Source organism: Gopherus evgoodei, chromosome 3 (genome assembly GCF_007399415.2).
Source record: "Gopherus evgoodei ecotype Sinaloan lineage chromosome 3, rGopEvg1_v1.p, whole genome shotgun sequence".
Lineage (NCBI taxonomy): Eukaryota > Metazoa > Chordata > Testudines > Testudinidae > Gopherus > Gopherus evgoodei.
The window spans coordinates 10,283,847-10,296,897 of record NC_044324.1 but is presented as its reverse complement, the minus strand read 5'-3'; the positions used below and the strand labels follow the sequence as shown (position 1 = coordinate 10,296,897).

General features: G+C 66.2%; 1 protein-coding gene across 3 annotated transcripts in view; it reads left to right on the top strand.

The window, feature by feature from the left end:
* MAPRE3 (microtubule associated protein RP/EB family member 3) overlaps nucleotides 1–7,838 on the top strand; it is a 101,104-nt gene extending 93,266 nt beyond the window's left edge. For 2 of the 3 annotated variants that reach the window (XM_030555038.1, XM_030555040.1), the window contains exons 4-7: nucleotides 1,459–1,660; nucleotides 4,272–4,426; nucleotides 6,338–6,490; nucleotides 6,797–7,838. In XM_030555038.1, coding sequence (XP_030410898.1) covers nucleotides 1,459–1,660; nucleotides 4,272–4,426; nucleotides 6,338–6,490; nucleotides 6,797–6,865 — 579 coding nt within the window. In that variant the 3' untranslated portion in view covers nucleotides 6,866–7,838. The remainder of the gene's footprint in view (nucleotides 1–1,458; nucleotides 1,661–4,271; nucleotides 4,427–6,337; nucleotides 6,491–6,796) is intronic. The other variant, XM_030555041.1, reaches the window with a different exon arrangement.
* Nucleotides 7,839–13,051: the final 5,213 nt, after the last annotated feature.

Sequence of the window (13,051 nt, the reverse complement as noted above, 5' to 3'; positions counted from 1 at the left end):
GCCAGCCACCCTCTACCAGCCTCCCCGTGCCTGCCAGCCAACCCCGCCAGCCTCCCCATGCCTGACAGCCACCCTGTGCCAGCCTCCCCGTGCCTGCCAGCCACCCTCTACCAGCCTCCCCGTGCCTGCCAGCCAACCCCGCCAGCCTCCTCATGCCTGCCAGCCACCTCTTGTGCCCACCAGCACCCCCAGGTGTGCCTGCCAGCCACCCTCTACTAGCCTCCCCGTGCCTGCCAGCCAGCCCCGCCAGCCTCCCCGTGCCTGACAGCCACCCTGTGCCAGCCACTCTCTACTAGCCTCCCCGTGCCTGCCAGCCACCCTCTGCCAGCCTCCCCATGCCTGCAAACCTGACCCCAACTAGAACTCCAGTGTGCCTGCCAGCCTCCCCATGCCTGCCAGCCGTCCCTAATGCCCACCAGCACCCCCGGGTGTGCCTGCCAGCCACCCTGTGCCAGCCTTCCCATGCCTGCCAGCCTCCTCATGCCTGCCTGCCAGCCAGCCCCGCCAGCCTCCCCATGCCTGCCAGCCACCCTTGTGCCCACCAGCACCCTCGGGTGTGCCTGCCAGCCACCCTCTACCAGCCTCCCCATGCCTGCCAGCCAGCCCCGCCAGCCTCCCCATGCCTGCCAGCCTCCCCATGCCTGCCAGCCAGCCCTGCCAGCCTCCCCAGCCCTGCCAGCCACCTCTTGTGCCCACCAGCACCCTCGGGTGTGCCTGCCAGCCATCCCCTGCCTGCCAGCCATCCCATATCTGCCAGCCTCCCCATGCCTGACAGCCACCCCTTGTGCCCAACAGCACCCTTGGGTGTGTCTGCCAGCGCCCCTCATATCTGCCAGCCACCCCCTGCGAAAACCCCTGTGCGTGCCTGCCCACCAGCCACCCCTTGTGTCCAACAGCACCCCCAGGTGTGCCTGCCAGCCTCCCCCATACCTGCCAGCCACCCCCCACCAGAACCCTGGTGCGTCCCTGCCTGTCAGCCATCCCTTGTGCCCACCAGCACCCCTGGGTGTGCCTGCCAGCCACCCCCCGCCAACAGCCCTGCATGCCCACCAACCTCCCTCTGTGCCAGCCAGCAGCCCTCACACTTACCAGTTACCTCTCTACCAAGAGTGCCGAATGCCCACCAGCCACCCCCTGCAAGATTCCCCATGCCTACCAGCACTTTCTCTGTGCCAGTCAGCACCCCCTGTGCCCACCAATGCCCCCACATTCCTGCCAGTATCCCTCCCTGTGCCTGCCAGCCACCCACCGCCAGCACCCACTGCCTCCACCAATGCTTTGGACTGACTGAGACGGGCCCAGGGAGCCAATAGGAATTGACATTACCCCAATGTGTCTCAGCAACCGTGGTTGTGGGCAAATGCCAGTTGAGCTGCAGGAGCTGCCATGGCACTGCCCCCTGGGTCCGGTGGGGGAGCATGGGCCTGCCAGCCCCTCACGCACTGCCTGTTGTTCCAGATCATCGCGGTGGAGAAGCTGGTGAAAGGGAAGTTCCAGGATAATTTTGAGTTTATTCAGTGGTTTAAGAAATTCTTCGATGCCAACTACGACGGGAAGGAATACAACCCGCTGCTGGCGCGGCAAGGGCAGGAGGTGGCACCGTCTCCAAACCCAGGTGATCAGAACTTCAACAAACCCAAGAAACCCATTGGCACTGCAGGTAATGTCGCCGACCCCTGGAGACAGCTGGCACCCCTGCCCCTGCGCCCGCAGGATCCCGACTCTGCCTGGGTCTCAGCTTGCTAGCATGGCCTTCGGCTGCCTGCCCCAGCCCCCTGGTGCCAGTCGGGCCCTGCCCCCGGGTGGCGTGGTGCTGCGTGCGTTGTGTTGGCTTGGCAGTGCCCGACCACCAGTGCCAAGTAGGTGTGGAGGGGACGGGACGGGCAGGGCTGGGAGCGGGGTGAGTTCTGAGCTGGGGCTGCCTCGGTTAGGACACGATCCAGCTGTGCCCGGCCCCAGGGGGGATTGGCTGCTGAGCATCCTGGGACCCTGGCTCTTCTGCCATCTGCTCCCTAGACCTGGCCTGGGTCCTGTCAGGCTGCCCCAGAGCTATTCTGTGCTGATTCTGCCTTGGCCCAGAGACTTGGGGTGCATCCTGGCAGCACCCGTTGCCCGTGCAGGCCTTCGCCCTCCCGCAGGCTGTCAGCCAGGGCCCCTCCCCAGCGCAATGCAGTCCCACCAGCTCCCTGCTTCCGAGGGCTGTGCATGGTACCCCCCCGAGCACCTGCCCTGACTGGGGACCTTGCCCTGCCCACGCCAGCCTCCGGCCATGGGCCAGCCTGGCCATGGGCAGGGCATGGCTGGCTCAGGCTGGCACTCAGACACAGAGGGCGTTCTCTTTCCCCTCTCCCATCCCCATCTCTGTCCTGCCCAGCCCCACCCTCCCCCTCCCCGTGGGACCTGGTGCCCCCAAGCTGGGAGCAGCGGTGCTCACAGTGGCACCGCCCATTGTGTCCCTGCAGTGAGAGCCCTGGCCTGGCCAGGCTGAGAACTGGGGGCAGCTTGAAAGGGCAGGGCAGGGAGCAGCTGGGTGGGCACAGAGCTGCGGCTCCTTTCAGCTCCTCCTGCTGCTTGGGGCCATGCGTCCCGTCAGGGCAGGGGGTGGCGAGGGGGGGCAGGGCGATGGGCTGGGGAGTGTCGAGGGGAGGGCAGGTGGTGGGCTGGGGGGCAGGGGGTGGCGAGGGGGGGCAGGGCGATGGGCTGGGGAGCGTCGAGGGGAGGGCAGGTGGTGGGCTGGGGTCAGGGGGTGGGGAGGGGGGGCAGGGCGATGGGCTGGGGAGCGTCGAGGGGAGGGCAGGTGGTGGGCTGGGCTGGGGAGCGTCGAGGGGAGGGCAGGTGGTGGGCTGGGGTCAGGGGGTGGGGAGGGGGTGCAGGGCGATGGGCTGGGGAGCGTCGAGGGGAGGGCAGGTGGTGGGCTGGGGGGCAGGGGGTGGCGAGGGGGGGCAGGGCGATGGGCTGGGGAGCGTCGAGGGGAGGGCAGGTGGTGGGCTGGGGTCGGGGTGGGGAGGGGGTGCAGGGCGATGGGCTGGGGAGCGTCGAGGGGAGGGCAGGTGGTGGGCTGGGGTCAGGGGGTGGGGAGGGGGTGCAGGGCGATGGGCTGGGGAGCGTCGAGGGGAGGGCAGGTGGTGGGCTGGGGGGCAGGGGGTGGCGAGGGGGGGCAGGGCGATGGGCTGGGGAGCGTCGAGGGGAGGGCAGGTGGTGGGCTGGGGTCGGGGTGGGGAGGGGGGGCAGGGCGATGGGCTGGGGAGCGTCGAGGGGAGGGCAGGTGGTGGGCTGGGGTCAGGGGGTGGGGAGGGGGGGCAGGGCGATGGGCTGGGGAGCGTCGAGGGGAGGGCAGGTGGTGGGCTGGGGTCAGGGGGTGGCGAGGGGGGGCAGGGCGATGGGCTGGGGAGAGTCGAGGGGAGGGCAGGTGGTGGGCTGGGGGGCAGGGGGTGGCGAGGGGGGGCAGGGCGATGGGCTGGGGAGCGTCGAGGGGAGGGCAGGTGGTGGGCTGGGGTCGGGGTGGGGAGGGGGTGCAGGGGGATGGGCTGGGGAGCGTCGAGGGGAGGGCAGGTGGTGGGCTGCGGGGCAGGGGGTGGGGAGGGGGTGCAGGGGGATGGGGGCAGGCAGGTTCTCTGGAGTGCAGGGAGCGGGGGCTGGCTTGGGGTGGGGTGGGGGGTGCAGCAGGGGAGGAGCCTACTCAGTTCTGGGGTCCATGAGGGGGCACCAAGCTGGGGCAGGTGCGTGGCTGTGCATGGCACCTCCCCAGCATGCTCCTGGCAGGGGGGAGTGCCGGTTTCAGGGGGCAACATCCGTACCTTGCTGCCCCCAGGGCCATGGGGCTGCCCCACAGGCATTCTCGTGCCCTGCCCTTCCCTGGCCTCCACAATTGGTAATGAACAACCCCCCCACAGCCTGCACCGCCATGGGGGAGGCCTTGTTCTCCCATCTGGGGAAACCGAGGCAGGGAAGACCCAGGACTTAGGGCGTGGAATCCAGGCATCCTGAGTCCTGTGCTTTAAGCAGCCATGGTCTGTGTCTGCAGCCCCCTGCCCAGCGCAGCCCTATGTGACCCCTGGCCAGCGACTGTCTGACCCACTGCCCCTGCGCCCCGCATGCCCGTGGCCCGCACCCCGCAGGGGAGGGCAGGGGCTCTGGGAGCAAGCTGTGCCCAGGAGGGCCATGCTTTGGGGGGCTGCGCTGGGGGGGGCTGTGCCAGGGGGGCAGCGCTGGGGTGGGGGCTGTGCCGGGACTCATGCTAACCTCTGGCTGTCTCGGGCGGCTCTCTCCAGCCCCCCAGAGAACCTCCCCCACAACCCCGAAGACGATGCCGGTGCCAACCCGAGTGACCAATGTCATCCCCAGCAACATCACCCGGAAAAACCCGCCTGCTGCCCGCAACGGGGGCAGTGAGGCCGACACCCAGATCCTGGAGCTCAACCAGCAGGTGGGCAGGGGCGAGGGGGTGGGGCTGCCCCAGGGGCACAGACTCCAGTCCCACAGAGAGTGCTGGGGGCACAGTTGCAGGTCCCACGAGGGGCACAGACACCAAGCCCCATAGGAGATTCTGGGGGGGCCCAGGTGCCAGGTCCCACGGGGCGCTTGGGGGCACAGATGTCGGACCCGGCACAGGCCTCGGGTTCTGCTGGGAGGGTCCAGAGGGGCACAGATGCCGGGTCCTGTGGGGCACTGGGGGGCACATATGCCAGATCCCGTGGGGCGTTGTGGGGCACAGACGCCAGATCCTGCTGCGGAGGTTCAGGGCAGCACAGACACTGGGTCCCGCTGGGCTCTGGGGGGCACAGACACCAGGTTCTGTCGGTTGTTGAGGATTGCAGACGCTGGGTCCCACCAGGCGCTACGGGGCACAGACACCTGATCCCGCCGGGCTCTGGGGGAACAGACAAGTGGGGGCACTGGGGGCACAGACGCCGGACCCGTGGGGCACTGGGGGCACACAGGCACCAGGTTCTGCTGGGAGAGTCCAGAGGGGCACAGATGCCAGGTCCTGTGGGGCACTGGGGAGCACAGACATCAGGTCCTGCTGGGGAGGTTCAGGGGGGCACAGACACCGGGTCCCGCTGGGCTCTGGGGGGCACAGACACCAGGTTCTGTCAGCTGTTGAGGATTGCAGATGCCGGGTCCTACCAGGCGCTGGGGGGCACAGACGCCAGGTCCACGGGGGGCACAGGGGGGCACAGACGCTGGACCCGTGGGGCGCTGGGGGACATAGATGCCAGGTGCTGGGGGGCACAGACACCAAGCCCCATAGTGATACTGGGGTGCACAGGTGCTGGGTCCTGCAGGGCACTGGGGGACACAGGCCGGGTCCGTGGGGCGCTGGGGGGCGCAGATGCCAGGTCCTGTGGGGCACTGGGGGACACATATGCCAGATCCCGTGGGGCGTTGTGGGGCACAGACGCTAGGTCCTGCTGCGGAGGTTCAGGGCAGCACAGACACTGGGTCCCGCTGGGCTCTGGGGGGCACAGACACCAGGTTCTGTCGGTTGTTGAGGATTGCAGATGCTGGGTCCCACCAGGCGCTACGGGGCACAGACACCTGATCCCGCCGGGCTCTGGGGGAACAGACAAGTGGGGGCACTGGGGGCACAGACGCCGGACCCGTGGGGCACTGGGGGCACACAGGCACCAGGTTCTGCTGGGAGAGTCCTGTGGGGCACTGGGGAGCACAGACATCAGGTCCTGCTGGGGAGGTTCAGGGGGGCACAGACACCGGGTCCCGCTGGGCTCTGGGGGGCACAGACATCAGGTTCTGTCAGCTGTTGAGGATTGCAGATGCCGGGTCCTACCAGGCGCTGGGGGGCACAGACGCTGGGTCCACGGGGGGCACAGACGCTGGACCCGTGGGGCGCTGGTGGACATAGATGCCAGGTCCTGTGGGGTGCTGGGGGGCACAGACACCAAGCCCCATAGTGATACTGGGGTGCACAGGTGCTGGGTCTGTGGGGCTCTGAGGGACACAGATGCTGGGTCCTGCAGGGCACTGGGGGACACAGGCCAGGTCCGTGGGGCGCTGGGGGGCGCAGATGCTGGGTCCTGCAGGGCACTGGGGGGCACAGGCACTGGGTCCCACAAGGGGCACAGGGGGGCACAGATGCCAGGTCCCGTGGGGCGCTGGGGGCCACAGACACTGGGGCCATGGGGCTCTGAGGGATACAGACGCCGGGTCCGTGGGGTGCTGGGGGTTGCAGATGCTGGGTCCATGGGGTGCTGGGGGATGCAGATGCTGGGTCCTGGGGGGCACAGGCCGGGTTTGGGGGGCACTGGGGGGCGCAGACGTCGGGTCCCACTGGGCTCTGGTAACAGCCCCTCTCCCTGCCCTGCCCTGCCCTGTGCAGCTCATGGACCTGAAGCTGACGGTGGACGGGCTGGAGAAGGAACGTGATTTCTACTTCAGCAAACTGCGGGACATCGAGCTGATCTGCCAGGAGCACGAGAGCGAGAACAGCCCCGTCATCGCCGGCATCATCGGCATCCTGTATGCCACCGAGGTCAGTGCCCGCGCCAGCGCCAGCGGCTGAGCGTCTGGGGGAGCCTGTCAGCTCTCCGCCCTGCCCCAGCCCGGGTCTGGGGCTCACGCTCAGCTGGCGCCAGGGCCGATCTTTGTGCCTGGCTCCATTCCGTTCTGCCCTGCCCGCCGGGCACTGAGCACGGGTGGCTCCCGGGCAGGCCGGTCGGAGCCGTGCAGGTGGCGCTGGGAGCGGGCTGGGGCTGAGTTCCCCTCCCTGGTGGAGTCTCTCGGGGGGGTTCCTTGGCCTGGGCCGGGGAGGCTCACCCCATCTCTGCGCCCCCCACAGGAAGGCTTTGCGCCGCCGGAGGATGACGAGGTGGAGGACCAGCAGCCGGAGGACCAGGACGAATACTAGCTCCGAGCCCTCCTGCCTCGCGTGACGCCGCCCGGCCGTGCCCGGCCTGCCATAGACACTGAAGGGTTGCGCGTACAGCCGCGGCCTGCACTATCACACATTATAACAGTTTCAACCAACCAGCCCACCACCCCGGTGCTTTCTGTCCAGCCGCAGATCCTGGGACCCCACGGACTCCGACAAGGCCTAGAGAGGAGAACCGAATTGTAAATACGCATGGGGCTGCCGGGGGGGCGGGAAGGGCCCTGGCCCCCTGCCCCCTCACCACCTCACTCCCCTTATTTATTTCAGTTGTCACCTTTGGTGTGAGTGCTGCAGCCTTCCCAGGGAGGGCTCCCGTCCCCCCGCCTGGCCCCTGTATTATAGTTACAGCCCGATTCCTTTGTATATTGCCCGGGAGGGAGCTGACTTGCACTTTGCCTGTTGTGGTCACGGGCGCCCAGTTGTCGTGGCCTGGGGAGCGTGAGGGCTCCAGGAGCATCCCGGCCCGCATGAGGCTAGGCCCTGGCCCGGCCTCACAGGCGCGGGGGAGGGCGCGTTTATTTATTGGTCTCAGTTCACATGGTCAAAGCCAACAAAGGTGGCTTTCCCAGCGCCCCGCCCCTGCCTGCCATGCCCAGGGCAGGGGTGGTGTCCACACTCTGCTGGGCTGGCAGGATCCCAGAGCAGGGGACACCCCCAACACGACTGCGCTGGGGGGAGCAGGAGCCCCCAGGCTCCACTCTGAGCTTCTGGTCCCTGACTGCAGCGCAGGGCACTTGGCCCACTGCTGGGGGGCGGGACCTGGGCCTGCCCGGAGGCTCAGTGCCCGTCCCCGTGGGTTCCAGCACCACGCCGTTTCGATGAGAATGCCACACAGCCGCTGCTGCCTTGCTCGTCTCCCTGTTCGTATTGCCTGTCTGCCCAGTCGCCTGCTGTGCAATCCTGCATCTGTGTTACGTTGGATTTCAAATAAACTGGTGTGGTAAATGCGTGTCCGGGGGCGTCTCTGGCTTGGCTGCCCGGGGTGGGGCATGGAGCATGGGCTTCCTCTGGAGCAGCAGGCCGGGGTCCAGGCCCAGCTCCAAAGGGAGTGGGCGTCTCAGGAGGGCTGGGCCCTTTGACGCTGCTGAGGGATGGGCACCTAATGCCCTGAGGTGGGGGCATGGCCCCGCTGTCACTGCACAGAAAGTGGCATCATGGCCAAAACCCAGGATTCCAGGGCAGAAACAGGTGGTTCCCATTGGCGCACCTCCTCAGCACCCTCGCTCAGGCCCGAGCCAGCCCTGCGGGGCCCCTAAAGGAAAGCCCCAGAGACCCACGCTGCACCCCCCATCGCTCAGCTTCCCCCAGGAGCTCCCCCTACAATGTACCCGCTCAGCCATGAACTGGCTGCAGCCTGGTCAGACTCAGGCACGGTGTGAGAATCCCCTGAGCTAACCCGCCCAGACCCCTGGTGTGGATACAGCTCCCTCAGCAGACGTGTTCTGCCGTTGCTCGGGGGTAGGAATGACAGCACCGGACCCCCCTGACGTTGGTGCACGCCGCGCCTGTGCTACGGTTGCTCTGGCACCCACGGCCTGAGAACGGTGCTAAACACGTAACTCCAGCCAGTGCAGTAATTCCTGCTGCGCTGCCTATCCCCACTGCCCTCTTCACCTGACGCCTTCCACCCACCGTGGGCTGGCAGCCTAATCCTGCAGGGAGAGGAGAATCCCGAGTGCCCCCTTTACCCTGCCTGCAGCCTGGTGCCCCTCCAGCACTGCCCTCTGGCCTATGCCAGCCTCCACGGCCCCATCGTGTCCCCTGTGATAGCCAGCCCTGGGTGCCCACCAGAACCCAGCCCCCGTGGGCCCCCGGGGAAGAGGGCAGCCATGTTGCCCAGTTTTACCTCAGCCCACCATGCCCGGGGCCACACGGCACCAGTTCCATTAGAGCCGCAAGAACAGTGAGGCCAGTAAAAGCAATGGGTGAGATGGGGCCAAACGGGTCCATGGCAAATAAACTATAAAGCGTCCACGGGCCGGACATCCCCGCTCTCCTGCAGGCTGGTGTACCCCACGGACCGGCATACCCCACAGGCTACCATACCCCACGGGCTACCGTACCCCACGGACCGGCATACCCCACGGGCCGGACATGCCTGCTCTCCTGCAGGCTGGTGTACCCCACAGACCGGCATACCCCACAGGCTACCATACCCCACGGGCTACCGTACCCCACGGGCCGGACATCCCTGCTCTCCTGCAGGCTGGTGTACCCCACGGACCGGCATACCCCACAGGCTACCATACCCCACGGGCTACCGTACCCCACGGACCGGCATACCCCACGGGCCGGACATGCCTGCTCTCCTGCAGGCTGGTGTACCCCACAGACCGGCATACCCCACAGGCTACCATACCCCACGGGCTACCGTACCCCACGGGCCGGACATCCCTGCTCTCCTGCAGGCTGGTGTACCCCACGGACCGGCATACCCCACAGGCTACCATACCCCACGGGCTACCGTACCCCACGGACCGGCATACCCCACGGGCCGGACATGCCTGCTCTCCTGCAGGCTGGTGTACCCCACAGACCGGCATACCCCACAGGCTACCATACCCCACGGGCTACCGTACCCCACGGACCGGACATGCCTGCTCTCCTGCAGGCTGGTGTACCCCACGGACCGGCATACCCCACAGGCTACCGTACCCCACGGACCAGCGTCCCCCACGGGCTGGACATGCCTGCTCTCCTGCAGGCTGGTGTACCCCACAGACCGGCGTACCCCACAGGCTACCATACCCCACGGGCTACCGTACCCCACGGACCGGCATACCCCACAGGCTACCATACCCCACGGGCTACCGTACCCCACGGACCGGCATACCCCACAGGCTACCATGCCCCACGGGCTACCGTACCCCATGGACCGGCGTACCCCATGGGCTGGACATGCCTGCTCTCCTGCAGGCTGGTGTACCCCACGGACCGGCATACCCCACGGGCCGGACAGCCCCGCTCTCCTGCAGGCTGGTGTACCCCATGGGCTACCATACCCCACGGGCTAACGTACCCCACGGACCGGCGTACCCCACGGGCCGGACATGCCTGCTCTCCTGCAGGCTGGTGTACCCCATGGACCGGCGTACCCCACAGGCTACCATACCCCACGGGCTAACGTACCCCATGGACCGGCGTACCCCACGGGGCAGCGTACTCCATGGGCCGGACATCTCCGCTCTCCTGCAGGCCAGCGTACCCCACGGGCCGGACATCCCTGCTCTCCTGCAGGCCGGCGTCCCCCATGGGCTGGTGTACCCCACGGGCCGGACATCCGTGCTCTCCTGCAGGCCGGCGTCCCCCATGGGCTGGTGTACCCCACGGGCTGGACATCTCCGCTCTCCTGCAGGCCAGCGTACCCCACAGGCTGGACATCCCTGCTCTCCTGCAGGCCAGCGTCCTGCACGGGCTGGACATCCCCGCTCTCCTGCAGGCCGGCGTCCCCCATGGGCTGGTGTACCCCACGGGCCAGACATCCCTGCTCTCCTGCAGGCCGGCGTCCTGCATGGGCTGGACATCCCCGCTCTCCTGCAGGCCGGTGTACCCCATGGGCCGGAGTACCCCCAGGCTGGCATACCCTAGAGGCCAGTGTGTACCCCACAGGCTGTCCCTCTGATTGCAACCACTTTGGGTGAGGTTCCCTGTCACGGGAGCCAGCTGGCAGCTTGTGCTTATGGACTGAAGGGTGCCCAGGGTCCTTCTGCACTCCGAATATACCAGCCCAAGACACCTTTGCTGTTCACCTCCAGCTAGGCCCCCCCGTTCCCAATCCTGTTAGCTTCCTCCTGAGGCCTCCGCCAGCTCTTTGCCACCATTTCACTCTATTAAATGGGCCTCTATTGCCAAGCTCCCAACTCCGACCATACACATCGAGCACGAAACGGGGCTCCCCGTCTGGCTGGGGGCACCATGCGAAAGCCGTTGTACTCCTGTCCCCCGCACCGCCCCGTGCCACACCTGAGCCCGGCAGGACCCCGGCTCTCAGCGGAGACCTCCCATGCCACACAGCAGTGAGTTCAAATGTCAATCCCAGCCTCCGGGATCCCGGTCCCCCTTATGGCCAGTTGGAATCAAGTGGTCCCTGGGTCTCAAACCTTGGTCTCCCCTCACTCTGGCTTGCCAGCCTGTCTACGCAGGGTGTTCGTCGCTCTGACTGTCCTTAGGGGTGTCACTGCCTACGCAACGCCCGACTCCCATCCCCTCGGCGGGCTCCTGTGCCTGGCTGCACAGTGTCAGCCTTGCCCACGGGCAGCAGCTGGGCTGGCGGGTGGCACCGTCAGCAGAAGTAAGTGCTCATGTGCGGCTGCGCCAGTGAATCGCTCCTGTTACTGAGCCAGTTCCCTTTTGCGCTCTCCTAGCGCGGTGCCAGGGAGCCACGTGGCAGTGCCTGCAGCCTTGGCATCCATGGCCCTCCGGTCGCTGCTGGCAGAGGAGTAACAGACTTGTGGGGCCCCGCACTTCTTGTCCCGCTGACACCAGTGCCCCAGCAGGGGCCGTGAGTCTGTTTGCAATGGGGCTGTGTTAGCACCTTACTAACCTGCATGGCCAGGATGCCCCCAGCTTCCGTTCAGTGATGCAGGCTCTCCGGGTTTCTCTGACAGCCCCAGCTCCTGGAGTCCCAGGATTGTCAGACTCGCCGCTGGCAGTCAAAGGAAAAGTGCATTTCTAGCCCATCTGGCTGCAGGGAACAGCTGGAAAAGGACCAGCAGGAAATCAACTGAGAAGCCCAATTGTGATGGGTTTAAAAGTCAGAGAGTTTTAAATTTACTCTTTCTTTGAACCTTGGGGGTTGGCAACAGATCACAGCTGTCCCTGGCCTGCCCTGCTCCTGGCCAGCCTCAGCCTGTGCTGAGCACACACTGGTCTGTGCCGCAGGGGGGTGCCCAGGGCAGGATGGGGCAGGGTCAGTGCCTGCCCTGTGACCCTGGCTGACTCCGCGCTGTGCAGCTTAGCTCAGAAGTCTGACGCCAGCTGCCTGCTCATGGCACAACGGCGTCAGCTTGGCTTCCACACAGGAAAGCATTTCCTCTGCCGTACACAGCCCCTCTCCCGCCAAAGCCTCCTGACAGTGGCTGCTCCGCTAAAGGGCTCCCAAAGCAAAGGGGTTTTCCTACTCCTGGTTACAAACAAACAGGTACAAATATGCTGTGAGGCCTTGAACCAAACTTACAGATGAGAAGCGTTGCTTCAAAGTAGTTTGCTCACCCCAGTTTTCTTCCAGGGTGGCTGGCCTGGGCACAGCTAGGAGCTGGCTTTCTCTAGCTCTCCAGGGAACAGCAGCCAAAATGGTTTTATCACTCTACTTCGATCCTGTACCTACAGCCCACGCTAACTCTCCTGACCAGCATCACCCATACCTACACCCCACGGTAACACTGCTGACCAGCGTCACCCGTACCTACAGCCCACGCTAACTCTCCTGACCAGCATCACCCGTACCTACACCCCACGGTAACACTGCTGACCAGCGTCACCCGTACCTACAGCCCACGCTAACTCTCCTGACCAGCATCACCCGTACCTACACCCCACGGTAACACTGCTGACCAGCGTCACCCGTACCTACAGCCCACGCTAACTCTCCTGACCAGCATCACCCGTACCTACACCCCACGGTAACACTGCTGACCAGCATCACCCGTACCTACACCCCACGGTAACACTACTGACCAGCGTCACCCGTACCTACACCCCACGGTAACACTGCTGACCAGCATCACCCGTACCTACACCCCACGGTAACACTACTGACCAGCGTCACCCGTACCTACAGCCCACGCTAACTCTCCTGACCAGCATCACCCGTACCTACACCCCACGGTAACACTGCTGACCAGCGTCACCCGTACCTACAGCCCACGCTAACTCTCCTGACCAGCATCACCCGTACCTACACCCCACGGTAACACTGCTGACCAGCGTCACCCGTACCTACACCCCACGGTAACACTGCTGACCAGCGTCACCCGTACCTACAGCCCACGCTAACTCTCCTGACCAGCGTCACCCGTACCTACAGCCCACGCTAACTCTCCTGACCAGCATCACCCGTACCTACACCCCACGGTAACACTGCTGACCAGCGTCACCCGTACCTACAGCCCACGCTAACTCTCCTGACCAGCGTCACCCGTACCTACAGCCCACGCTAACTCT